The following is a 26,334-nucleotide window of genomic DNA, read 5'->3' on the forward strand; positions in this document are numbered from 1 at the left end:
GGGGTCTCAGGAGGCCGTGGCCACCCTTCAGGCATTGGGAGAGGCAGTGCTTAGCGGCTGGCTGCTCCCCCACCCAAATGCCCCAGGGTCCAGGCAGCACTCAAGGACAGCAGCACTCAAAGCACTGCTGGGGCTTGTACACATAACACAACCCCAAACGCCAGGACTTCCTCTGTTAACACGTGCTGGGTGCTGTGTGTGCCAGCAGCCACCCGAGGTGCTGTGATAACGGGGCTTCTTCCAACCAAGAGGTGCATCCACGTGTCAGAACAGCACCAGGTAGCGTGGGGAGGGGAAACTGAGATGAACACAGCACCAGAAACACTCCGTTTTGCTTTGTGAGAGTGCGGTCACCTCACAGGTGTGCTGTCCTTGCCTGTGGGCCTCTGAGTGAATCCCTGGTGGCATCCAGCAGCTGGGAACTCTGTTATTTAGAACAGGATAGAATCGTTCTGTTGGAAGGGACCTTAAGAGACCAGGCTGCCCAGAGCCACATCCAGCCTGGCCTTGAATGCCTGCAGGGATGGATGGGGCATCCACAGCCTCCTTGGGCAACCTGTGCCACTGCCTCACCACCCTCTGCCTCCAAAACTTCCTCCTCACATCCAACCTAAACCTCCCCTGTCTCACTTTAAAGCCATTCCCCCTTGTCCTGTCACTAACAACCCTTCTAAGCAGCTGCACAGATCCCTCTGCACAGCCTGTCGTCTCTCCGGAGAGTCAACAGCACCTCCCAGCACGGCGTCCTTACCAAACCTGCTAAGGATGCGTTCAACTCCTGCATCCAGGTCATTGATGAAGATGTTCGTTGAACAGGACTGGCCTTAATGACCGTCCACCAGGCAGACGTAGCTCCATTTCATAGAGCCGTGGAATCAGGAAGGCTGGAAAAGCCCAACCCCAGCTCACCCCACCACTGGCCATCTCCCTCACTGCCACATCCCCACAGCTCTGGAACACCCCCAGGGACAGTGACCCCCCACTCCCTGGGCCATGCACTCCAGCCCTTGTTTCTGCCTGTCTCTCTGCACATATGAGGCTGTTGGTTCCATTGCTGCTCAGCAAACATAGCAGTTGCTGATCCCTCAGCACCGAGCCTGGCTCTGAAGGTGCAGCGCATCATGCGGTCAGCTTGGGAGCACCGTGCACCAAGGCTGGACACCCAACGAGCTCTCGTTTCTGCGAGGTGACAGAAGGAATATCTGGAACTGATCAGGAAATGGAAAGAAATGGGGGGTTGTTTGTTTCTCTATGCGGTTGGAAAAAGACAGAAGGAAAAAAAAAAACACTGCATCTTGGTACATTTGAAGCCTGCGCTGAGCTCACGGATCTTTGCCCTCAGGTGCTTTGTGTTTTATTCACTCTGTTTTGAAAAACAATAGCAGGTGGAGCAGTCGTTTGGTGTTCTGAGGATGTGACTGTGCGTCATGGGTTAAACTGCTGCAGGGGAACAGCAGCCTCCTCCCCTCCAGCACGGCTGTGGCAAGATCAGAACAACCACCATCAACGCCCAAGAGGCAAATTTGGAAGGAAATGTAAGACGAAAACCAAACTTCCTGAGGCTGCACAACGCTGTACCTCCACCCAGCCCTGAGGCAGCTGTGGTTGGAATGGAGCTTCTGTGCTGACGGGTTCCTGTTGCTGTAGGTTTGTATGGCAGGGGTTGTTCCAGCAGGCTGCTTCGGCTGCACGATTGAATGGCACCGAGCTGGGGCAGGAGCCAAGCTGAACCAAGGTTGTTTCACCTCCAAGTCCCACAGTGTGAAGCCACAAGACAGCAGATCTGATTCTGCTGTGGACGGAGGCAACAGACCTACCGAGGAGTGCATGGCTCACAGAACCATCCAGTCATTAAAGTCAAAAAGGACAACTAAGATCATCAGTTCCAACCATCCGCCTCTTGCCTTCCTGCTCTGAGCTGGTGTGAAAGCACCGGGGAGCCTGGCACAGTGCAGACAACGATGATGGACCAAGAGAGAGATGCAGGGATTTGCATCCTACCCCACTCCAGAGCTGACCTGTGCTGTGATGTCCTAACATGGAGCCTCCCTGGACCTGGGGTCTGAATGCCTCTGGGCTACAGGGGAAGTTGTGAGCATCTTATCTCTTGCGTGGTTTCTTATGGGATTTGCTCTATGAGGAGAAAATAGGATGGAAAATTCTCGTCCTCCACATCTTGGTTGTTCTGTGCATCTTTACACACTGTGCTAATGTCCCACTTTCAATAATGTGTCTCTCAGGGCAACTTTTCACAAGGCAGTGCAATAAACAAGGCCACCAAAATGACCCAACCTGAAAACACCTCTTCACTTCCCTCTTTTGGTTGGAATTACATTTAATTCCTTGGCCCAGACCCATCTGTGGAGATGCTGCTTGTTTGCAGACTGCTCTCCTGCAAGCTGCAGGACATCGCGCTGCCCCAGGACCACAGCAGCTCCTGGTGGATGGCATGGGATGAAGGCAACCACCCTCACCAAGAGAACGGCTCCGTCTTCTTCGGTTCCCTTTTACTCACATGAATTCAGTTGCAGTCAACCCACAAAGACTTCCTGTGTTCCTTCAGGGTCTCCAGCTCATGGACACTGGGCAGCTCCAGCCCGATTCCCATCCTGCAGAGGTGCTCTTGGATGAGAAGAGCCAAATTTGGATTGGAGGTCATCCTCCCTTCTCCCTTCCTGGCGGTGGGGGGTAGGCCTGGCTCCAGGGGTATTTCCAGGCTGTGAAGGACCTGCTCCGTTCAGAGGTCAGACAACCCCACATGGAGCATCGTGGGCATGGCCAAAGTGAGGCACAGCCAGAGCTCTGCCCGTGAAAAATGCACGTAACACAGGGATGGACAGGAGCTGTATGCAGAGCAGGGCAGCGGTCTGACCCAGTGTCCCTGGATTGGAGGTAGAGACGCCGAGAGCAGATGGCTCTGTGCTGGAATGGGGTGCTGTAGGAGAAATGCTTCACGGGTAGAGCGCAGCTTTAACCTCTGCTCTCTTCCAGCTGCTGATGCAGAGCCCGTTTCCCTGCTCCTTGTTGCTCTGGGTGATTTTCCAGAGACCAGCTGGGAAAGCAGGGGGACAATGATGGATGTTTTGGGGGATGCAACCAGCAAACATCACCTGGAACGGGAGGTTCTCAACACAGCTCCTTCCTCATGCTGGGCTGATGTCCAGCCTGGAGGGCGCAGAGGATCCCTGCATCCTTTAGTACCACTCTCCCCTCCTCCTTATGCCCTCATGCCTGCAGCACAGGCTGGGAGCTCGTCACCTCTCCTGGTGCTCTCCTGGCACTGCAATGTGCTGCCCAGGGAGGTGGTGGGTTCACCAACCCTGGAGGAGTTCAAGAAACGTTTGGACGTTGTGTTGAGGGATGTGGTTTAGTGAGAGCTATCAGTGATGGGCGGATGGTTGGACTGGATGATCTTGGAGGCCTTTTCCAACCTTGGTGTTTCTATGATTCTGTCAGGGCACAGGGATGCTCTCCTGCGTGTCTCAGCCCAGGAGCGCAGCGTGAAACCACGACCCGACAGAAGCTTGGAGCTGCAGCTGGCCGCCCCAGCACGCACCTTGGCTCCACAGCTCACAGCTAGGGGATGAGTAGCATGGAGGGACCACGCAGCCACGGCTGCCTGAGGGCTGGCAGGACCTGGGTGCACAGTGAGATGGGGCGGAGCTGCACCTGGCACAGGTGAGCACAGCACACCCTGCAGAAGGAAATGCCGCGCAGCGGGGATCTCCACGCAACGGGGCTCCCGGCCCCCGCCGCACCAACGGAGCCCACGGTAGGACTGGGGCCCTGGGGACATCCTTGCACTGTCCCGACCTTGCTCCCAGCACTGGGAGCCCACTGGGTGCAGGTCCCCCTTTCCCCAGCCCCACGGAGGCTGGGTGCCCGCAATGAGTTCTGCTGGGAGCAGCGCTGGGGAGACGCTCGGATCGCTTGGGGGTTTGTCCCCATGCAGCGCTTTGTCCCTCAGGCTCTGCAGCGGTGGGAAGCCTTGGGGGCAGCCCCGCTGCCATCAGGAGGTGCCCCCATCCCCACAGGGCACAGCTGTGAGGTTCTCAGAATGATGGGTGCTGTGCTGGATGTGGGGCTCCCACCCATCCACCCACCCAGGCAGGCTGTGTCTGCTGTGCCCAGCTCTGAGCTTGGAGGAGCTGATGCCCAGCAGAAACCTGAGCATCCGCAGAGGGCTGAAATGCCCCCACTGCCTTCCCTGCTTTCTTCACGCAATGCCTCATGCTGTGACCCCGTGGCTGGGATGTGGGTGCATTGGGTGGGTGTGCAAAGTGCAGCAGCAGCACCCCAGGCTTAGGTGCCCCCTGGTTTCCGTGCTTGGCCTGGCTCCTGTAATCACATGGGGCATCCCCACGCTGTGCTTCCCGGACGGCTCTGACGCAGCACCAGGCAAAGGGCAGAGCCCTCCCTGTGGCCTTGTCTCGGTGGCACGATTCCTGCAATCTGCAGTTTGTTTATGTCACCCAGTCAGTCGGTGCAGCACTGTTATCTCACGGGCACATGGGTGGCTCTGTGTGAGGCACAGCCCCACATTGGCACTGGCACTGAGGGAAATGCCATGAACTTTGCACCAGAGCAGCCAGGAGTGCCCTGCAGAGACTCTGAGCATCCCAAATGCCCACATCCCAGGGCACCCCACAGCATCACCCTGCAGCGCTGCATGATGCCACGAGCACAGCTGCTCATGGCTGCTCTGCTGCCTGCAGGGAGGTACGTGCTGGATTTTGGGGTTTCTGCAACCTCTGGGGACTGCAGAGCTGCAAGAGTGCTTTCCATGCAGCTGGATGCAGGTCGCTTTCCCTATGGCCCGTCGCATTGTTAGGGAGGAGTGGTGCAGACCAAAGAACCCCAGCCCTTGTCCTGCTCATCCCAAGTCCTGTCTGCATGTGAGCTGGGCACGGAGCGGCCCCTGCACACCGCCCTGAGCCAGAACCCTGATCTTGGCACTGTGTGCGCAGCGATGCTTCTTCCTCACCCATCCTCCTCATCCTCCTCTGCTCTGCTGTGATCTCGGGCACGCGTTCCCAATTCTTTGTTCCTCTGCAGGTGAACGTCTTCCAGACGCAGGATCCGATCACCCCCCAGCCTGGTGCAGAGCCCCCAGCTCCAGCGGGGAGCCCGGCCCCCAACCCACCCCGTGACACCTGGGCCGGGCAGCACACCTTCCTGCTCTCCTGCCTGGGCTACTGCGTGGGGCTGGGCAACGTCTGGCGCTTCCCCTACCTGTGCTACCGCAATGGAGGAGGTGGGTGCTGCCCCTGCACTGGGGCTCGGTTTGCTCGGGGGCCTTGGGGTGCTGTGCTGCCCTCTGGCCCCACTGCTTTAACCCCACTGCGAGGTGCAGGGTGCCCAAGTTGGCTCCATGGTGCCATGCAGGAATGAGGATGTGCCCAGCACTGCAGCTGGGCCGAGCTTTGCACCTTGCCTTCACTGAGGAATTTGGCCCCAGGGCAGGGCTGCGGATGCTGCTCTGCTTCAGGGCATGGGTGTGGGGTCGGTGTGTCCGTCCCTCCATTCATCCCCAGTGGCCCCACTGCCAGCACTCCGTGCTCTGTGCGGTGCAGTGGGGAAGAAGAGGTGCACGCAGCTGGGCGTTCCCTGGGGCTGGGATGGGCAGCAGGAGCCCACGCTGCCCTTTGGGCTTCACATCCACGCAGCTCCTGGTCCGGGTGGGAAGGGACTTGAATACCACCCACCCCCCTTCACGGGCAGGAACATCTCCCATAGTCCAGGGGCCCAAAACCCCACCTGAGGCCTCATGCAATAAGTGCCAGGGATGGGTGCTCACAGCTCTCTGGGCCTTTCCCTGCCCTGTGCCCATCTCCTGGGGGGTTGCAGGACCTGTTGTCTCCTCTGGCCATCCCCGGTCTCACTGCCCCTCTCCTCCTGCCAGGCGTCTTCCTCATCCCCTACTTCCTCATGCTGCTCCTGGTGGGGCTGCCCCTCTTCCTGATGGAGCTGAGCCTGGGGCAGTACGGGGCCGCGGGGCCCATCACCGTCTGGAAGTGCTGCCCCATCCTGCAAGGTAGGCCCAGCATCAAGGGCGCCTCTCCCCACACCCCTCTCAGCTCCCAGCCCCTCGGAGGCAGGCACGGAGCAGCCCCTCTCCCCGGTGCAGGTGTTGGTGTGGGCATGATGGTGGTGTCCTCCCTGGTGTCCATCTACTACAATGTCATCATCGCATGGGCGTTCTACTACCTGGGCTCATCCTTCCAGAGCCCCCTGCCCTGGTCCTGCGATGCCCCCCGGAACGCCGAGCTCTGCCAGGTTGGCAGCCCTGAGCAGGAATGGGACGGGGATCCGGGGATGGGGATCCCTCAGGGTCAGGCTTTACCTGCAGCTGGGGAAGGGGCAGCAGATCAGGCTGGGACCAGGGCCAGGGAGGGTTGGAGGGGGGTGATGATGAGGGGGGTGATGATGGGAGGGGTGGTGATGGTGCTGGTGATGGTGGTGGGAGAGGTGGGAGTGGTGATGATGGTGATGGTTTTGATAGTGGTGGTGGTGATGATGATGATGATGGGAGTGGCCGTGGTGATGATGATGGTGGTGATGCTGCTGATGGCGGTGGTGGTGATGATGATGGTGGTGGTGGGGGTGATGACTGTGGTGATGGTGGTGATGTTGATGACGGTGGTGATGATGATGATGGTGGTGGTGAAGATGTTGATGGTGGTGGTGGTGATGATGATGGTGGTGGTGGTGATGATAATGATGATAGTGATGATGATGATGGTGGTGGTGGTGATGATGATGGTGGTGATGATGTTGATGGTGGTGGTGATGATGTTGATGGTGGTGGTGATGTTGATGATGGTGGTGGTGCTGCTGATGGTGGTGGTGGTGATGATAATGATGATGGTGATGATGATGATGGTGGTGGTGGTGATGATGATGGTGGTGATGATGTTGATGGTGGTGGTGGTGATGATGATGTTGATGATGGTGGTGATGTTGATGATGGTGATGATGCTGCTGATGGTGGTGGTGGTGATGATAATGATGATGGTGATGATGATGATGGTGGTGATGATGATGATGGTGGTGATGATGATGATGGTGGTGGTGGTGATGATGATGGTGGTGATGATGTTGATGATGGTGGTGATGATGTTGATGGTGGTGGTGATGTTGATGATGATGGTGATGCTGCTGATGGTGGTGGTGGTGATGATAATGATGATGGTGGTGATGATGATGATGATGGTGGTGGTGGTGATGATGATGATGGTGGTGATGATGTTGATGGTGGTGGTGGTGATGATGTTGATGATGGTGGTGATGATGTTGATGGTGGTGGTGATGATGGTGATGATGATGGTGATGATGATGATGGTGATGACGATGATGGTGGTGATGGTGATGATGATGATGGTGGTGGTGGTGATGATGATGGTATCTTGCAGAATGCATCAGGGAGTGCTACCCATACCAGTGCCAGTGAGGCTTTCTGGAAGTAAGTTGGCGGAAGCAAGCTGGCTCCTTCCCCCCTGGTCCCACAGCGTGGGGGCTCAGGGATTCAGCATCCCCGTCCCACTGACTGCCATCCCCACACCTCAGTGAGCAGGTGCTGGGAGTGACACACAGCTCTGGCCTTGGTGACCCCGGCTCAGTGCAGTGGCTGCTTGCACTGTGTCTGCTGGCAGCCTGGATCGTGGTCTTCCTGTGCATGCTGGGGGGCATCCACAGCTCAGGCAAGGTGAGCGGGGGGGGGGGGCACGGCTGGGGATGCTGAGCCAGCAGAGCGGGGCTGAGCTGTGCCCTGTGCAGGTGGTGTACATCACGGCCACCTTCCCCTACCTGATCCTCCTCATCCTCATCATCCGTGGGGCCACGCTGCCCGGCTCCCTCGATGGCGTCCGCTTCTACCTCTCCTCGGATTGGAGCAAGCTGCTGAGCGCGCAGGTAACGCCACGCCGGGGCCGGGCGCTGTGAGACCCCCAGATGGGGGCAGTGGGGGTGGGTGGGACCCGACAGCCCCCCGTGGCCTCGTGCCCCCAGGTATGGAGCGATGCAGCCTCGCAGATCTTCTACTCGCTGGGCATCGGCTTCGGGGGGCTGCTCTCCATGGCCTCCTACAACAAGTTTGACAACAACGTCGTTCGGTGAGTTGGGGGTGGGCGCAGGGGACGTGTGTTTCCTGGGGATGCGTGGCCCCAGCGGGGTGCCCCACTCCGTCCTCCCCGTGGATGTGGGGTAGAGATGCTCTCCCTGGCAGGGACACCCTGGTCATCGCCATCGGGAACTGCTGCACCAGTTTCTTGGCCGGCTTCGCCATCTTCTCGGTGCTGGGACACATGGCCTTGAAGAGGGACATCCCCGTGGGCAGCGTCGCTGAGTCTGGTGTGGTTTTGGAGACACGGGGTGCTGTGTGAGGGGATGCTGCTGAGCACCACGGTGTTCTCCCTCATCCTGATGGCTCCATCCTGCAGGCCCTGGGCTGGCGTTCGTGGCGTACCCTGAGGCGCTCTCCCTGCTGCCTGGTTCCCCGTTCTGGTCCATCCTCTTCTTCCTGATGCTCTTCATGCTGGGAGTGGACACTTTGGTGATTGTCACACTGGGAAGTCCCCTGTCCCGCCCTGTGCCTGGCCTTGTGGTGCCAGGTACACCCTGACCTCGGCATGCAGGAGGCAAAATGTGCACAGAACGTGGGGCTGGGGAGCTCTGTGCGTGTGGGGCTGCCGCTGGGGTGGGATGCAGAGCCAGTGGGTCCACCCAGGGAGGTGAGGCTGCTACGTGCCCCTGGTGGGGCTGCGCCCAAGGCCACGTGTGCTCAGTGCAATGGGGACAAGGGTGCTGCGGGGACCATCCTGGTGAGGGTGGGTTTCCTGCCACCCCCTTGACATCCCTGTCCCTCAGTTTGGGAACGTTGAGGCCATCACGACCACCATCATGGATGAGTTCCCATCCCTGCGGGAGGGGAAGAGGAAGGTGACGTTCCTGGCTGTGCTCTGCTTCTCCTTCTACCTCCTGGGGCTCCTCCTCGTCACCCAGGTGCGTGGGGCCCATGCTGGATGCATCCTGGGGGTTGTCCTGGGGGCACAGAGGGCCCGCCCCCCTGTATGGATCCCAGTGCTGACCCCATCACCTGCCCACTCATAGGGTGGCATCTTCTGGTTCACCCTCATTGACACCTACAGCACCAGCTTCGGGCTGATCATCATCACCCTCCTCATGTGCATCGGCATCGCCTCCTGCTATGGTGAGCGGAGGTGGGGGGCTCCAAGGAGCAGAACTGGGGGGGCTCCACGGAGTGGAACTGAGGGGTTCCATGGAGCAGAGCTGGGCTGTGATCTTCCCTGCACCCTGGGAAGCGGTTTCAGCACTGCCCACCCACATGGGGGGCCGCTCAGCGCCCAGCACCATCCTGATGTCCTGGGGGGGGGGCACAGGGGCTGTGGGTGCCTGGCACAGAGCCCTGCTGGGGCGGGGGGCTGGCTGTGACCCCGTGTCCCACAGGCGTTCAGAGGTTCTGCTGTGACATTGTGACCATGATCTGCCGCTGCCCGCCGTGGTACAGCCGTGTGCTGGGCTGCTTCAAGGTGTGCTGGGTCTTCTTCACCCCCTGCCTGCTGCTGGTAAGTGTTGGGCACTGCCTGAGCTCCTCTCGGTCAGGGGGGCAGCCCGGGTGGCCCTGATGTCCCCACGGTGCCTTCACCGCACTGCTGCCCGCTCCATCCTCACAGTTCACACTCATCTTCACGTTCCTGGACATGTACAACGTTCCCCTGCGCTACGGCACCTATGAGTTCCCAGCGTGGGGCACCAGCTTGGGTGTCTGCATGGGCGTCCTCAGCTGTGTGCAGATCCCCATCGGTGCCATCGTGGCTCTGTGCCACCAGACTGGGACAGTGAGAGATGTGAGTGTGAAGTGGGCAGGCTGGGGGATGGGGTGGAATGGGGATAGGGACAGAATGGAGATGGGGTGGAAGTGGGGATGGGGGTGGAATAGGGGTGGGATGGGATGAGGGTCAGGATGGAATGGGGATGAGGATGGGATGGGGGTGGGGATGGTGCTAGGATGGGGGTGGGGAAGGGATGGGGATGGGATGGAGATGGGATGGGGATGGGATGGGGGTGGGGATGGGGATGGGGGTGGGGATGGGGATGGGATGGGGATGGGGATGGGGATGGGATGGAAATGGGATGGGGGTGGGGATGGGGATGGGGGTGGGGATGGGATGGAAATGGGATGGGGGTGGGGATGGGGATGGGGATGGGGGTGGGGAGAAAGACAGGAATGCAGACATGGGGATGGGGTTGAGATGGGGATGGGAACAGTGACAGGGGCAGAGCAGGGGCTGACCCACTGCTGGAGACAGGGACAGAGAGGGCAGTAACAGACCGGGGGTGATGCTCTCCCCTCCCCAAGAGAGAAAAGGGGCTGAAGCCACGAGGTCTGGATGCAGAGTGGGGGCTGGACAACTGTGCAGCAGTTTCCCACCCTCGCACCCCCGCAGCGCTTCCAGAAAGCCATGCAGCCCCTCCACTCCTGGGGGAGGGCCGCTGCCAGCACCGAGGCCATCATCGAGATGCCTTTCACCATCACCCTGAGCAGCAGCGACTTCACCACACCGCCGCACAGCGAGAGCTGAACCGGCGCCGGGCAGCGCCGTGGGGACGCGTCCCAGAGGTTGGTGATCACTGATCCCAGCGTGGATTTTAATCCTCTTTCCTGGAAACGTTCTGTGAGCTCCAAAAGGCGCCTCCAAGGGATTCTCTATGAGCAGGGCTGGCGGTGCGGGCTGCGCTCCAGTCCCTTGCTGGCCCTTGTGGGCACCGTCTCCTCTGAGCGCTTTGGGGCAGCTGCATGGACCCAGTGGGGCTGGCAGCGTTCTGCCCGCAGCAGCCACCTCTGCGTGGCCCTGTGCACATCCTGAGCCCGGGGCTGGGATGGCCCAAGGGTGAGCCTGGAGCTTCAGGGGCTGCAGCGAGCAGCGATGCTCCTTTCCAGCTCGCCATCCCCACACACTGCTGGACAGGACAAGTGGGGATAAGCCCATGTGGCACAGCCTTCCTTGGAGGCTGCCTGGGCGCTCCTAGGTGGCGTCCTCAGCCCGGTCCCGGTGTCCATCCATCTTTCCTGTGGGCACCCAGCCCTGCCTCGACCCTCCCAGCCGGGACCCCACCTCTGCAGGGCAGGAATAGAGAGCACAGCAGGCGCCTGCTCGTAAAATAGACTACATGCTTTATTGGATTTAAAAGTTTTATGAAATGGCCCAAAAATAAAATAAATCGAGTTGGCAGAGGCGTCACCACCAGTTCCGCTCCGTGGATCTTCGACCCCCCCCCCCCCCCCCCCCCCCCCTCCCCCTTCCGGGAGCAGCGCCCGGAGCGCAGCCTTGGGCACTGCAGGCACTTAAAAGTCATTGAGAGGAAATTTTCACTTATCTCAAAGCAACAGCGTCATCGTCTAACTACCACCTACGGAACGAAAAAAACACCTTTACAGCCCTTCCGTCTTGGCGATGGATGTGGACGTGTCACTCTGGCACAAAGCACGGCCCCAGAGGCTGCCGGCGTCCCCTCACCTCTGCGCTCAGCGGCTCTGGGTCGGCCTCGGGGCAGCAGCCGCCCCCCATAGCGGTGCTGTGCGGGGGGCCGGGCAGGGCAGTGAGCGCCAGGGCAGAGATCAGCCCTGAGCACAGCAGCTCCAGCAGCCTCAGGACCTGCTGGGTCTCCGCTCACCCCGTTATGTGGGGCACACAGCCCACCCCACGGTGCGGCCATCCATCTGCGCCGTCCCCGACCCTGAAGCCGAGCCCAACCCGGCCCTCTCCAGGCAGGCAGACGGAGCTACGGGCGGCTGCTGAGCCCCAGCTCCATCCCCGGTGACCCCAGCGGGCAGCACTGCTGGGTGCGAGCGGGATAACGCTGCTGGGCAGCGCAGCACCACGGGGAGGGGGCTCAGAGTGCTCTCTGCCCATCGGGAGCCAGGAGGGCATCCATCCCCCCAACCCCCCCCACCCCCCCGGACCCCCAGCGCCCCGACTGTGCGCAGGGCGGCGGAGGCAGAAGAACCGAAAAAAGAAAAGGTACAAAATAGAAAAATACAAATAAAAGCTCATTGAAACCAAACCCAAATACGCCGTGTGGCCGAGCGGAGGCGGATAACTGGAAGCCATGCACAGCAAAGCCGGGGACTACAGCGACGGGGAGGGGGGGGTGAGACAGGGCGGCTGTCGCCTTCGGGGGGTGCAGATGCCTTCTGGCTTCTCAGCCCGGCCAATAAATAAGTTTAAATAGCTCCTCTCGCCGCGGGGACGCGGTTCCCAATGCCCGGGGCCGGGCGCGCTCCCCCGGTGCCAGCGGGTCGCTCCGTGGGATTCCTCCGCCCTCCCCCTCTATTTCCTGGGCTTCTTGAAGATCTTTAGGGGGAACTTTTTCTTGCTCTGGCCCGGGTCGATCTCGTCGCCCGTCAGGCTGCCGTCCTCATCCCCTGCGCCCTTCTTGGCAGCCAGCTGCGGGATGCGGGTGCTCTTGGAGCTGTTGGGCCGGCAGTCAGAGATGGGGGACGGGGTGTCGGGGTCGGTGGAGCTGGGGCTGTGCGACCGCGAGGAATCCGAGTGGCTGTGCTTGGAGGCCGCCGGGTGGCCGATCTCCCCCAGGCTGGAGGATTTCTCCATGCCGTGGTTCACCATCATCATCTTCTTTATCACCGAGGGGCTCTCGGACGGTCGCTCCGGGCCGGGGGGCTCCACGTGTCGGCTGCCTCCGTTTGGGGTGTGCCCGGATCCGGCATCCTCGATGGATCGGGTGAGCAGAGCGGGCCGGGCGGCCAGCAGCTTGGGAGCAGCGCTGGGCAGGCGCTGGGCTTCGCTCAGGTGCGGGATGGACGACTCGGAGTCGCAGCGCGTCAGGTCTCTGCATGGAGAGGATGGACGGACGGTTAGCAGCACCCGGACCGAGCGGGTGGCACCGCAGCAGAGGGATGGGAGCTGGGCCTGCACCTTCCCCTGAGCTCCGTCCTCTGCACATCCCCGCAGGCACTGCAGGGACCCGGGATGGGGCCCCGTTGTCCGCACGCAGGGCGCAGGCACGGCCGGAGCGCAGCTGTGGCACGGAGACCCCCGACCCACGGCAGCGGCCCTGAGCTCAGGAGTGCAGCCCCAGCCCCGCAGTTGGGCCCGAGCCCCCCCGGCCCTCAGCCCAGCCCTGCACCCATGGACCGACCCCAGCCCCATGGGGGGCTGCAGCCCAGCCCGCGCCCCCCACCCAGCCCTGCAGCCCAGTGGTTTGTGCCCCCGCCCGGTGCCTTCCTCCTGCAGTGCCAAAAGCAATGCAATGCTGCTCTGCTGCCCTGAATGGCTTCTTTCCAAAGTGGGGAAGGGGTCCCCAGGGCAGGGGAAGCCGCAGCGCTCTCCCACTGCCCCCACTGACCCATGTCCTCAATGGACGGAGCCGCGCACTGCTGCCCCACACCCTCTGCCCCTCAGGGCACATCACGGCGTGGTGTCCCCAGGTGTCCCCAATGGACCTGGCAGCACTGTATGAAAGGGCACAGATGGGAGAGGCCACAAGCAGATCGCTGTGGGTCACCCAACAGCACTGTGCCAATGGTGGGGCGGCCCTCACAGCACAGAGCTCTGCAATGGTAACAAAGGCATTTGGGAACAAAGCCATGAAAAAGAACGTGGATGTGGGGCTGAGCCCTGCGTAACAACGGGGTCAGGTTGGGGACGAGGGGTTGGGGATGAGGAACAATTTCCTCTTGGAAAGAGTGGCGACGCACCGGCACGGCTACCCAAGGATAGGGGGGTCACCATCCCTGGCGGTGCTCAGGTGGGGCAGTGAGGGCTGTGGGCAGTGGGCACAGCAGGGTGGCCTGGGGGTCTTTCCAGCCTTCAAGGCTCCATGAAGTTCACCCAAACACTGTCAGCCACTGCAGCCTGGAAGAAGTGAGCTCAGCTGCAACGCCTGCTGCTCTGCACCTCGAAGCGATAAGGGCACCAAGCGTCCTTCTCTTCTAAAGCCCACCCAGGCTTTGTAAGCACCGAGGTGTCCGGTGCAAGAGGTGTCCTTTCAAACGAGAGGGATTCTGCAGCAAGAATAGGAGCTGCACCCTGCAGCGTCCGCGAGGTGACACAGCACCCCTGAGCTGACGCAGCACCCACGAGGCGATGCAGAGCCTCTGCTCCTCCTTCCCGAGGGGCCGTTCTTAACCCATGAGACAACAGCAGCCACAACATCACAGCCAGCAGGCGGGGAACATCCTGTGGGGCCGCAGGGCGCTCTGCCTCCAACTGCACGCGATGGAAACCTGAGCCGGGACAGCTGCTCTGTGCTCACAGCAGGGGTGATGCCGAGGACACAGGCAGGGATGTCACCTCAGGGGTGTCACCTCCACTGGTGGCACAGAGGGGCCACTGCTGTGGTTCTACTGCTGTCAGCACTGTGGGATGCCCCCCTGATCGGTGGAGTGCAAACTGTGGGCAGGAGGAAGGAGCCCGGCATGGTCCTGGGGCCAGAGCTGTGCACAGGGATGTGAGATCAGGGTTATCCGTGGGGATGTGAGACCAGGGCTCGCATAAGGAAGTGATGCTGAGGCTGTCCGTGGGGATGCGACACCAGGTGGTATCCATAGGGATGTGACACCAAGCACCATCCATGGGGATGTGACACCAGGACCATGTGTGGGATGTGACATCAGGCAGTATCCATGGGTATGTGGCACCGGGGCTGTCCACAGGCAAGTAAGACCAGGGCCGTCTGTGGGGATGTGACATCGGGGCTGTCCATGGGGATGTGACCAAGCCAAGCACCATCCGTGGGGATGTGACAGCAGGGCCATGCGGGGGATGTGACACCAAGCAGTAGCCGTGGGGATGTGACACTGGTGCTGTCCGTGGGGATGTGACAACAGGCACACGCTGCCCTGCCAAGAAAGAGGGCTGGCACAGAGGACACAGAGCTGAGGCTCAGCTGACAGGGCTGGCACAGTTCCTGCTGCTGCCCATAGATTTTCCACAGGAAATGCTGCCTGCAGCTGTGAGGGCAGCGTGCTGCCAGGGCTGGGTGCAGAGCACAGAGCTGGAAGGTGCCGCTGAGCATTCCTGTGCTATGGCAAAGCCACCACCTGCTGCCTTTCCTGAACTCAGATCTGAGCACGGAGAGACCCGGGCACCTCTGGTGTTTCCTTTGTGTGCAGCTGGCTGTGCTCACATGATGGGCTGGGGCAGATTTAAGCAGCCTGCAGGCAGGAGCCGCGCTCTGCTCTGCTCCATCTGCCCTCCCTGCTCCCATCTGCGCCTCCTCCATCACTGCTACAGGAATCCAAACCGCCCGCGAGGAATGGGAGCCAGCAGGGAGATGTGGATGTGCTGCATTCGGTGAGCAAAAGAAGCAGAGAGCGAACCATGGCAGAAGGAAGGGCTGGTGGGGATGGAGGAAGAGAGGAGAGGATGGGAGGACAAGAGAAAAGAAATACGGGCTGCTCAGCCCTGCAGTCCGCGGGATGAGCTCCTGCAATGGGCTCCTGCTGCAGTGTGTGGCTGCTGTGCTCAGCACTGCTCTGACACAGAGCAAACTGCAGCCTCTCTGCTTTTCCCTCAGCTGCTGCCTCCCCTCCTAGTTGGGGTCTCACAGCCCAACCTGCCCCGTTCCCCACTGCTACCATGGAGAGCCAGCACCGGTGAGCAGAAACCCCTGTGCACAGAGAGCCCTGTGCACACACACAGAGCCCTATGCACACACACACAGAGCTCTATGCACACACACACAGAGCCCTGCACACACACACAGAGCCCTATGCACACACACACAGAGCCCTGCACACACACACAGAGCCCTGTGCACACACACAGAGCCCTGTGCACACACACACAGAGCTCTATGCACACACACACAGAGCCCTGTGCACACACACACAGAGCCCTATGCACACACACACAGAGCCCTATGCACACACACACAGAGCCCTGCACACACACAGAGCCCTATGCACACACACACAGAGCTCTATGCACACACACAGAGCCCTGCACACACACAGAGCCCTATGCACACACACAGAGCCCTGTGCACACACACAGAGCCCTATGCACACACACACAGAGCCCTGTGCACACACACAGAGCTCTATGCACACACACACAGCCCTATGCACACACACACAGAGCCCTGTGCACACACACAGAGCTCTATGCACACACACACAGAGCCCTATGCACACACACACACACAGAGCCCTGTGCACACACACAGAGCCCTATGCACACACACACAGAGCCCTATGCACACACACACAGAGCCCTATGCACACACACAGAGCCCTGTGCACACACACACAGAGCCCTGTGCACACACACAGAGCCCTGTGCACACACACACAGAGCCCTGTGCACACACACACACACAGAGCCCTGTGCACACACACACAGAGCCCTGTGCACACACACAGCCCTATGCACACACACACAGAGCCCTATGCACACACACACAGCCCTATGCACACACACACAGAGCCCTATGCACACACACACAGCCCTGTGCACACACACACAGAGCCCTGTGCACACACACAGAACCCTGTGCACACACACACAGAGCCCTGTGCACACACACACAGAGCTCTATGCACACACACACAGCCCTGTGCACACACACACAGAGCCCTGTGCACACACACAGAGCCCTGTGCACACACACAGAGCCCTATGCACACACACACAGCCCTGTGCACACACACACACAGCCCTATGCACACACACACACAGCCCTGTGCACACACACAAAGAGCCCTATGCACACACACACAGAGCCCTATGCACACACACAGAGCCCAGTGCACACACACACAGAGCCCTGTGCACACACACAAAGAGCCCTATGCACACACACACAGAGCCCCCTATGCACACACACACAGAGCACCCTATGCACACACACACAGAACCCTGTGCACACACACAGAGCCCTGTGCACACACAGAGCCCTGTGCACACACACACAGAGCCCTGCGCACACACACAGAGCCCTGTGCACACACACAGAGCCCTGTGCAGACACACAGAGCTCTATCCACACACACACAGAGCCCTATGCACACACACAGAGCCCTGTGCACACACACACAGAGCCCTATGCACACACACACACACCAGAGCCCTGCACACACACACAGAGCCCTGTGCACACACACACAGCCCTATGCACACACACACACAGCCCTGTGCACACACACACACAGCCCTATGCACACACACACACAGCCCTATGCACACACACACACAGCCCTGTGCACACACACAAAGAGCCCTATGCACACACACACAGAGCCCTATGCACACACACAGAGCCCTGTGCACACACACACAGAGCCCTGCGCACACACACACACACCAGAGCCCTGCACACACACACAGAGCTCTATGCACACACACACAGAGCCCAGTGCACACACACACAGAGCCCTGTGCACACACACACAGAGCACCCTATGCACACACACACAGAACCCTGTGCACACACACAGAGCCCTGTGCACACACACAGAGCCCTGTGCACACACACACAGAGCCCTGCGCACACACACAGAGCCCTGTGCACACACACAGAGCCCTGTGCACACACACACAGAGCCCTATGCACACACACACAGAGCTCTATGCACACACACACACACCAGAGCCCTGCACACACACACAGAGCCCTGCACACACACACAGAGCCCTGTGCAGACACACAGAGCTCTATGCACACACACACAGAGCCCTGTGCACACACACAGAGCTCTATGCACACACACACAGAGCCCAGTGCACACACACACAGAGCCCTATGCACACACACAGAGCGCTGTGCACACACACACAGAGCCCTATGCACACACACACACCAGAGCCCTGCACACACACACAGAGCCCTGTGCACACACACACAGCCCTATGCACACACACACAGAGCCCTGTGCACACACACCAGAGCCCTGCACACACACACAGAGCCCTGTGCACACACACACAGCCCTATGCACACACACACAGAGCCCTGTGCACACACACAGAGCCCTGCACACACACAGAGCCCTATGCACACACACACAGAGCCCTGTGCACACACACAGAGCCCTGCACACACACAGAGCCCTGTGCACACACACAGAGCCCTGCACACACACACAGCCCTGTGCACACACACAGAGCCCTGCACACACACACAGAGCCCTGTGCACACACACTGAGCCCTGCACACACACAAAGAACCCTGTGCACACACACAGAGCCCTGTGCAGGCAGCCTTGCAGCCCCTCCAGCCCCATGGTGACACGGACAGACACACATCAGCCTCCCAACTCACACCAGCTCTGACCTTATTCGCACCGGATCCTCTGAAGCCAATTGCAAAAGAGAAGCAAACAGTGAGCGGTTGCTGGATGGCAGAGCTCCCTGCCAGGGCTCTGGGCAGCCCTCCTCACCCCCCAGCACAGCCACGTGGGCTGAGCTGACCCTGCAGCCCAAAATCCCTCCTGCCCAGGAGCGCTGAGCTGCTACAGACGCAGCCTGTTGGTAACATCAAAGCAACAGCTCCACTTTGCCCAGTTCTCCATCACTGCTTTCCACGACAAACAGAGGCAGAGCGTGGATTTAGGGCTCTGCTCCTGCAGAGCTGAACCATAGAATGCCATGGGTTGGAAGGGGACCTCAAAGATCACAAAGCTCCAACCCCCCTGCAGTGTGCAGGGCTGCCAACCTTCATATCTAATACCAGACCAGGCTGCCCAGAGCCCCATCCAACCTGCCCAACCAACCATTCGTGCTCTGCAGGACTACAGTGCTGCACCACTGGGGACAGAGAGCAAGCAGCGAGCAGCAATTAGCTCCGATTAGCTCTGAGTGATGGAGGGGAATGTGAGAAGCCAGCCACGACTCCCCGCTAATGACCTGTTCTAATTGGGTTCCCTCTGCAGCCCCTCAGCACCGACCCACACAGCCGTTCAGCAGCGCGCAGCAGAGCACAGCACTCAGCTGTTTGCTGGTTGCAGAGCCAGGTTAGGGCAGCTGGGAGCAATCCCAGGGCCAGGAGAGCCTCTGTTGGACCCAAATTGGCAGTAATTAATTAAGTGGCATTTTAATTACGCTGCTTCTCCTAATCCCCAAACAAACACTGCCCAGCAAACCACGATGCTGCTTTTGGACTCTGCGCTGTGGTTTTCTGCAGCAAAACTGGTGCCTCCCTGTGTCCCCCATTGAGAGGTACAGCCTAGGGCTTAGAGCCTGCTGATGTGCAGCACCCTGTAGTGCAGCACCCTGTAGTGCAGCACCCCACACCACAGCACCCCATGCTGCACCACGATGCCAGGCCCTGCAGTGTGCTGCACAGCACGGGGCAGATGGAGGTGGCTGATTTGGGATGGCTGCCTGTCAGTGCGGGTCAGTGGGAGCAGCACAGCCCTGCCCGACCCGCCAGGACCCCTCCAGCCTGCTCCCATCAGCTCCCTTCCCAAAGCCCAGCACAGAACAAGGCGATGCAGCACAGCTGTGGGGCAGCTCCAGGAGGGGCATCCATGGGGCACAGTGACCACTGCAGCCCCCCAGACCTGGGGGCCTCGCTGCAGCTCCCAACAGACACAGGGTTCCCAGCAGGGTGACACAGGACCTCCTGCTCCCTGTGAGCATCCCCTGCTCTGCCCCACTGCAGGATGCTGCCTGGCTCAGCTGCACCCACACACAGCTTGGTGCAGGAGAAGATGTGGGGTGACAATGGCTGCTGTGTGGGCAGAGGGCCCCAAAAAGCCCCCAGTCCTCACCTGAGAGGCACTGAACAGCAGCCTGAGATCTGGGAACATGGAGCTCTGCCTCACAGCATCACAGAATGGTTGGGTTGGAAGGGAGCTCAAGGATCACGAAGCTCCAACCCCCCACCAATGCAGGGCCACCAACCTCCCCATCTCACAGCAGCCCAGGCTGCCCAGGGCCCCATCCAACCTGGCCTCCAACACCTCCAGGGATGGACGGGGCATCACAGCCTCTCTGGGCAGCTGTTCCAGCACCTCACCGCTCTCACAGTAAAGAACTTCCCCTGACATCCAACCTCCAGCTGCCCTCCCTCAACTCCAAACCACTTCCCCTTGTCCCGAGCCATTTCCCCTTGCCTTGCACTGCTGCTGCTCAGAGGTCCCTCAGCTGGAAGCACAACGCAGTGGATCTCCAGGTCCTGTCAGCACTGAGCTCACAGCGCCCAGCAGCTCCAATGCGAGCTCACAGCAATGCACCCACCTTGTTTCCTTTGCGAGCCCCCCAACGCACAAAGGCTTCCTGCAAGGTCAGTGTTTGCTCAGTGGGTTGCATCCCCTCATCTGCAGCCCCAGCCACGGTCTGAGTGCCCCAGAGCCAATCCAGCACCCCTGGATTTACCCACAGCTGAGCTCACGGGGATGGGAACGGACAGCAGAGCGCTCCCTGGGACCCCTGAGAGGGGAGGGAGGGGGGGAGGAAACACAGCTATGGGTAAACCACGATGCAGAGACCCCAAAGGAAAGCGGGGAGGGATGGAGGAGAGAAAGCAGCCCTGCAAGCAGCAGCCCTGGGACACAGCAGGAGGGAGGGAGCGAGAAAAGAAACGGCATATACCCAAAGCTCTCAGTGCCACAGCGAGCTCCAGAGGTGACATCAGGAGGGGGCAGATCGGGGTTGGAGTCCATCTGAAGGAAATAAGAGGTGGTGTGATGGTGATAGAGAGGGTGGACATGGGAAGCAGGTGCAGGAGTGGCGGATGAGGAGCAAGAGGTGGCTGTGGTGGATGACGGAGCGGTGCCAGGAAGGTCAGAACTGAAAGGCTGTCCGGAGGAGAGGCTGTGCATTCGACGGAGGGGCATTCGGCCCGCCGGGTGCTGGGCAGGCTGGCCCGGCTCATGCTGGCTGTGCACGTAACTCTCTACCAACCTCTGAGATCCGTGGCCGTGCTGGGGGTCCACCAGGCGCTGGCGAACGGTGCTGGGCAAAGCAGGAGCTGCAAGGAGAGAAGGGAGAGGGGCTGAACGCTCTGAGATGCGACCCCGACCACAGCGCCGCTTTGAGATGGGAGCCCAACCGCAGCGCTGCTCTGGAGCAGAGGCGTTAGGTTGGTGCTGCTGCTTCGTTAATGGCTGTTGGTGAGAAGCTGTGCCCAACATTCCCAACACGGCTGCTTTCTGAACACCTTATCTGACCGCCCTCACCCTGCCCAGCCCACCTGGCTGCTCCCTGCTGGGCTCCTCTGCAGCACAGCAGCACGTTTGGGGTACATTGGTTCCCCCAGCACAGGCACTGACCCCCCCATACCCCATGGCTGGGCTGTCCCATTCCTCTGCGGCCCAGGGATGCTCAGCTCCGTGCCCCCTGTGGCAGACGTGGGAGCTGGGTGCTAATCCCAAACAGAATGGTTTGGGTTGGAAGGGACCTCAAGGATCACGAAGCTCCAACCCCCCTGTGCCATGCAGGGCCACCAACCTCCCCATTTCATAGCAGCCCAGGCTGCCCAGGGCCTCATCCAACCTGGCCTCCAACACCTCCAGGGATGGGGCCTTTGTCAGGTGCCATCACAGCTGGGATTACAGGGGATGGATATTACAGGGCTGGTCCCAAAGGGCGTCACTGAAGTCACACATGGCCAGGGAGCTCAGTCCCTCAGCTGTGCCCCAAACCCTACGCTGCAGATTTTGGAGCAGAGCATGCAGTCCATTCTCTCACATCCACACGAGGTGTTCCCCTTCTGCAGGAGATAAGGTGTTCAGGGTGACATACACAGCATGAGGAGTAAATGTGCAATCGGTTACGGAGGTGAACAGAGAGGAAAGCTCAGAAATGAGGCAGAAGGAGAGCTCTTGTGGGAATCGAAGAACCAGCACATCACTGCCTTAACATCCCTCAGGGACATCAGATCCTCCTGCTGCTCTGCTGGCAGCAATGCAGGATCCCTGCAGGGACACCTCGAGTGGGAGAAGGAACAGCAAGCATCACTCAGGCAGCTTTATTTTCACATTGGTGGTTCTTCTCCAGTGTGATTCCATGGGTATCTGCTTGTCCTGGGATACACCTTTTCCCCATGAGGTCTCTCCTGCTGTTATTCCCACTTACCAGCTTGGCACCCTACAGCTCTGCGCTCTCCTTTTCCTTGCAATAAGTGTGGGACCAAAAGCTGAGCCCTGCCCTCCCTGCTGCAGCACAGCCTCACATCACAGAATCACAGCATGGCCTGGGTTGCAAAGGAGCACAGCGCTCATCCAGCTCCAAGCCCTGCTGTGTGCAGGTCGCCAACCAGCAGCCCAGGCTGCCCAGAGCCACATCCAGCCTGGCCTTGAATGCCTGCAGGGATGGGGCATCCACAGCATCCCCCCATCCTATAGCAGACAATCATCCTGTTCACAGCCTTCAGCCCAGGATCAGAGCCTGGGGACAGACTGGCACAGCACACAGCACTGCTCAGCATATTTCATTCCACACAGCTCTGGGGAAGGCACTGGGAGGGAAGATCCCCTCAGCCACCCACAGCAACACTCTGACTGCCCAGCAGCTGCCCAATGGGTTTTTGCTTTCTAAACCCAAACCCTCAGGGTGCAGCCAGCTGTGGTTCTTCCTCATCCCACCAGGCTCCTCCCTGGTGTTAGTGAGGGTGACTCCATGTACAGAGGTACATCTGTTAGTTGTTCCGTGCCAGAAAGTTGGAAAATCTGCGGATGTATTTTTAGTCCAGAAAAAGGGCAGAGAATAGAACAAAATAAAGTGGATATAATTAAAAAGAACCAAACCAGGGTATTTCCACAGGGACTGATCCTCCGAGGACAGAGACGAGCGATCGCTGAACCTGCGCCCAAAGAGCCAGGCTGCGTCTGGGGGAGGTGGGGGGAAGAGAAAGAAGTGACCGTGGGGAGCAGCAGCCCTGAGCATCCTGCTGCTGCCTGATCACAGAACCACAGAGCCATGGGATGGCCTGGGCTGCAAAGGAGCTCAGTGCTCATCATCCAGCTCCAAGTCCTGCTGTGTGCAGGTCGCCAACCAGCAGCCCAGGCTGCCCAGAGCCACATCCAGCCTGGCCTTGAATGCCTGCAGGGATGGATGGGGCATCCACAGCCTCCTTGGGCAACCTGTGCCACTGCCTCACCACCCCATGTGTGAAAAACTTCCTCCTAAAACACATGTGCCCAAAGATCCACACCCTGCACCTGTTGATCCCATGGAATGCCCACAGTCCATCCCTCCTGCAGCCTTCCCAGCTGCTGCAGATCTCTCTTCACCTCTGGGTGCTCTGTGCTGCTGCCCTGCTCCAAACCTTTGGTCCCTCCCCCTCCCTGAGCAGGGCTGAACCCAGGGGAGGGAAGATTACAGCATCACAGAATGGTTTGGGTTGGAAGGGAGCTCAAGGATCACGAAGCTCCAACCCCCCACCAATGCAGGGCCACCAACCTCCCTGTTTCACAGCATCCCAGGCTGCCCAGGGCCCCATCCAACCTGGCCTCCAACACCTCCAGGGATGGACGGGGCATCACAGCCTCTCTGGGCAGCTGTTCCAGCCCCTCACCACTCTCTCTCTAAACAACTTCCCCCTGACATCCAACCTCCATCTGCCCTCCCTCAACTGCAAACCATTTCCCCTTGTCCTGCTGTCATCTCCCCTTCCCAAGAGCTGATGGGCACCAACAGGACAGCACAGGGCTCCTCTGCTCCTCCTCCCACCTCCTGCCACTTACAGACCCAGCGCTGAGGAGGACCTGAGCAGCAAATCACCCGAAGGAGGCCAACTAGAAAGCTCGCTGCATCCAGTGCCGTCAGCACGGGCTGCTCTGCTCCCAGCGCTGCTCCTGCCAAGGCTTCCCTTCCTCTCACACAACTACAGATAGGAAGCTGCAGGTGGACTTTGCACGTTGGGAGAAGAAGCGAGGCCCCGTGTGAGTGTGGGTGCTGCAGCCAGGGCTGGTTCACAAAGTCCTCCCGTACAAAGAGATGCAACCCAACATCTCAGCAACCAGGGAGCGAGAGGCACGCGCTGCCCCGGGCTCTGCCTTTCCTCCAAGGATGTGAGCAGCGCCAACCCAAGCGCCCACCCACCTCCCTGCCATCCTTCAACACCAACGCAGCCCCTCTCAGCTCCCCCAGCATCACCAACCCTACAGTTCCCTTCTCTGCTCCCCCTCCACCCCCGACTCGATGCGGCGCCGCCCCACGGCTGCATACATTGCATGGACATGGGAGACACGATCTCCTCATCCAGGTCATCCACGTCGTCGGTCATGATGAAGTGGGACGGGTTGGGCCTCGGGGTGCCCATCCAACCCGGGTCGATGTTGAGGGCGGATGCCAACGTGTGGATGCCGGGGTTGTTGACGATCTGGAAGCCGCAGAGCAGCTCGATCTGCTGCCAGCGATGCAGGCGCTCACGCAGCGCTGCCGTCACCTCGCTCAGTGCCTGCCTGCAAGCAAAGCAGGAGGGCTTGAAGGGAAAGCACGACCACAAGCTGTTTTACAATGCTATGAAAGGCTGCTTCTGTGGGACTCGGGGCTCTGCGTGGGTCTGGATCGGTCTCACACACACACAGGGCACTGGTGGGTGGGAGCGGGGCCAACCACTGAGAGCACAGCAGGGCTGGGAATCATGGAATCACAGCATGGCCTGGGCTGCAAAGGAGCTCAATGCTCATCCAGCTCCAAGCCCTGCTGTGTGCAGGTCGCCAACCAGCAGCCCAGGCTGCCCAGAGCCACATCCAGCCTGGCCTCCAATGCCTGCAGGGATGGATGGGGCATCCACAGCCTCCTTGGGCAACCTGTGCCACTGCCTCACCACCCTCTGCCTCCAAAACTTCCTCCTCACATCCAACCCAAACCTCCCCTGGCTCACTTTCAAGCCATTCCCCTTGTCCTGTCACCACCCACCCTCACACACAGCCGTTCCCCTCCTGTTTATCCGCTCCCTTCAAGCACTGAAGGCCACCATCAGGTCTCCATGCAGCCTTCTCTTCTCCAAGCCAAACAAGCCCAGTGCCCTCAGCCTTTCCTCATAGGAGAAGCAGGGACGGGGAGGACTTGAGGAGACACTCACTTTGCAGTTAAGATTTTATGATCCACGTCATCTAGAGACGAGCTGTGAGCAACATGAAATGTTCCAAACAGAGTGTTGCGCTTCTTCTTAATTTTTTCAGCCTGGAATGTTAACAGAAAGAAGGAAAGGTCAGAGGAAGACGAGGACCTTGTGTTTCCTCCTGGACAAGAACATCCTGGAGGGGCTGTGACAGAAATAGCCCTGCAGCTGCTGGCACACGTGTGAATGGTGTGAAATGTGTTGCAGGACAGGAGGGTGACCCCCAGCCCATGGGCTGAGCAGGGAGATGCTGCTCTGCACCCCCAGCCCTGCAGCACCCCAGAGGGACCCAAAGCAACTGCTCCATGCAGAGAAGGGCTCTCCCAGAGCCTGCCCTGGCCTTTCTGAGGATAGAACTATCACATGTCACGTCCATCGTAACAGTGCAGTACGGCAGAGGGACTCCTGTGAGCTGTCAGCTCTGGCTTCTGCACACATCCACAGAGCTGAATGCATGTTACAGCAGCTCCCCTGCAGCTCTCAGCTCCTCGGCTGGCACAGAAAGCTTGGAACGACTGGGAATACAGAGAGGGTGATTCATTGCTACAGTGCATGTGCTCCTAAGAAACGGTGCTGCCTGAGCACGTAGGACAGCCAGAACAGGGGCTGTGCACATGGAGTGAGGGCACAGAACACGCCGTGCAGCTTCCATTCCCAAACCTTCCCCCAGGCAGCGATGGGCAGATCTCAGAGCAGGATGCTGAGATGCTCACCCCTTCCTTGGCCACCAGGAGCTGCTTTTCTGCGTTCTGCTTCTTGATGTTGTAGTACTGCACCTCCACCTCGTGGGTCAGCTGCAGCCACTTCTGCAGGGCCTCGGGGGCAGCCCAGCTGCAGTGTGATTCCAGCTCCTTCTCGGCGTTCTTCAGAGCCATTCGGACCTGAGGAGAGGCAGCAGTGCTGTGTTATGGGAAAGGGAATGGCTGCTGTGCTGCACCAATGGAATGGGGGCAACGGGGGGACAAACAGGAGCCAGGGCTGGTCCAACACTTGGCTCACACAGACCCCATCCAGTGCCCAAGGAGGCTGTGGATGCCCCATCCATCCCTGCAGGCATTCAAGGCCAGGCTGGATGTGGCTCTGGGCAGCCTGGGCTGCTGGTTGGTGACCTGCACACAGCAGGGGTTGGAGCTGGACGAGCGCTGTGCTCCTTTGCAGCCCAGGCCGTGCTGTGACATCTGCTGCCTGCTGCCTGCTGCGTGCTGCCTACTGTGTGCTGTGTGCATCACATCCATCACAGGGAACGAACCCAAACAGGGCTTATATGGTGTATGCTCC

At 59.8% G+C, this 26,334-nt stretch overlaps 2 protein-coding genes across 6 annotated transcripts in view; one reads left to right on the forward strand and one right to left on the reverse strand.

The window, feature by feature from the left end:
• Window positions 1-3,706: 3,706 nt before the first annotated feature.
• Window positions 3,707-10,601, forward strand: LOC306949470 (sodium-dependent proline transporter-like; the record flags this gene model as incomplete). The annotated part of the gene is made up of 15 exons (XM_079539370.1): window positions 3,707-3,772; window positions 5,056-5,254; window positions 5,903-6,034; window positions 6,128-6,276; window positions 7,413-7,462; window positions 7,567-7,705; window positions 7,777-7,911; window positions 8,008-8,111; window positions 8,225-8,349; window positions 8,439-8,551; window positions 8,866-9,000; window positions 9,109-9,208; window positions 9,466-9,584; window positions 9,693-9,866; window positions 10,467-10,601. The coding sequence occupies 15 exons, from the start codon at window positions 3,707-3,709 to the stop codon at window positions 10,599-10,601; spliced, it is 1,875 nt and encodes a 624-aa protein (XP_079395496.1).
• A 1,749-nt stretch (window positions 10,602-12,350) lies between these two features.
• The window catches only part of STIM1 (stromal interaction molecule 1), a gene marked incomplete at both ends in the record, with an annotated part of 45,250 nt that continues 31,266 nt past the window's right edge, over window positions 12,351-26,334 (reverse strand). For 2 of the 5 annotated variants that reach the window (XM_079541394.1, XM_079541397.1), the window contains 5 exons: window positions 12,351-12,870; window positions 20,577-20,955; window positions 24,156-24,391; window positions 25,018-25,118; window positions 25,770-25,937. In XM_079541394.1, the coding sequence (XP_079397520.1) occupies window positions 12,351-12,870; window positions 20,577-20,955; window positions 24,156-24,391; window positions 25,018-25,118; window positions 25,770-25,937 (1,404 nt within the window). Of the gene's footprint in view, window positions 12,871-20,576; window positions 20,956-22,732; window positions 22,814-24,155; window positions 24,392-25,017; window positions 25,119-25,769; window positions 25,938-26,334 lie in introns of all 5 variants that reach the window. The other 3 variants (XM_079541396.1, XM_079541398.1, XM_079541395.1) reach the window with 3 other exon arrangements.

Source organism: Tetrao urogallus, assembly GCF_951394365.1.
Source record: "Tetrao urogallus genome assembly, chromosome: 1".
Lineage (NCBI taxonomy): Eukaryota > Metazoa > Chordata > Aves > Galliformes > Phasianidae > Tetrao > Tetrao urogallus.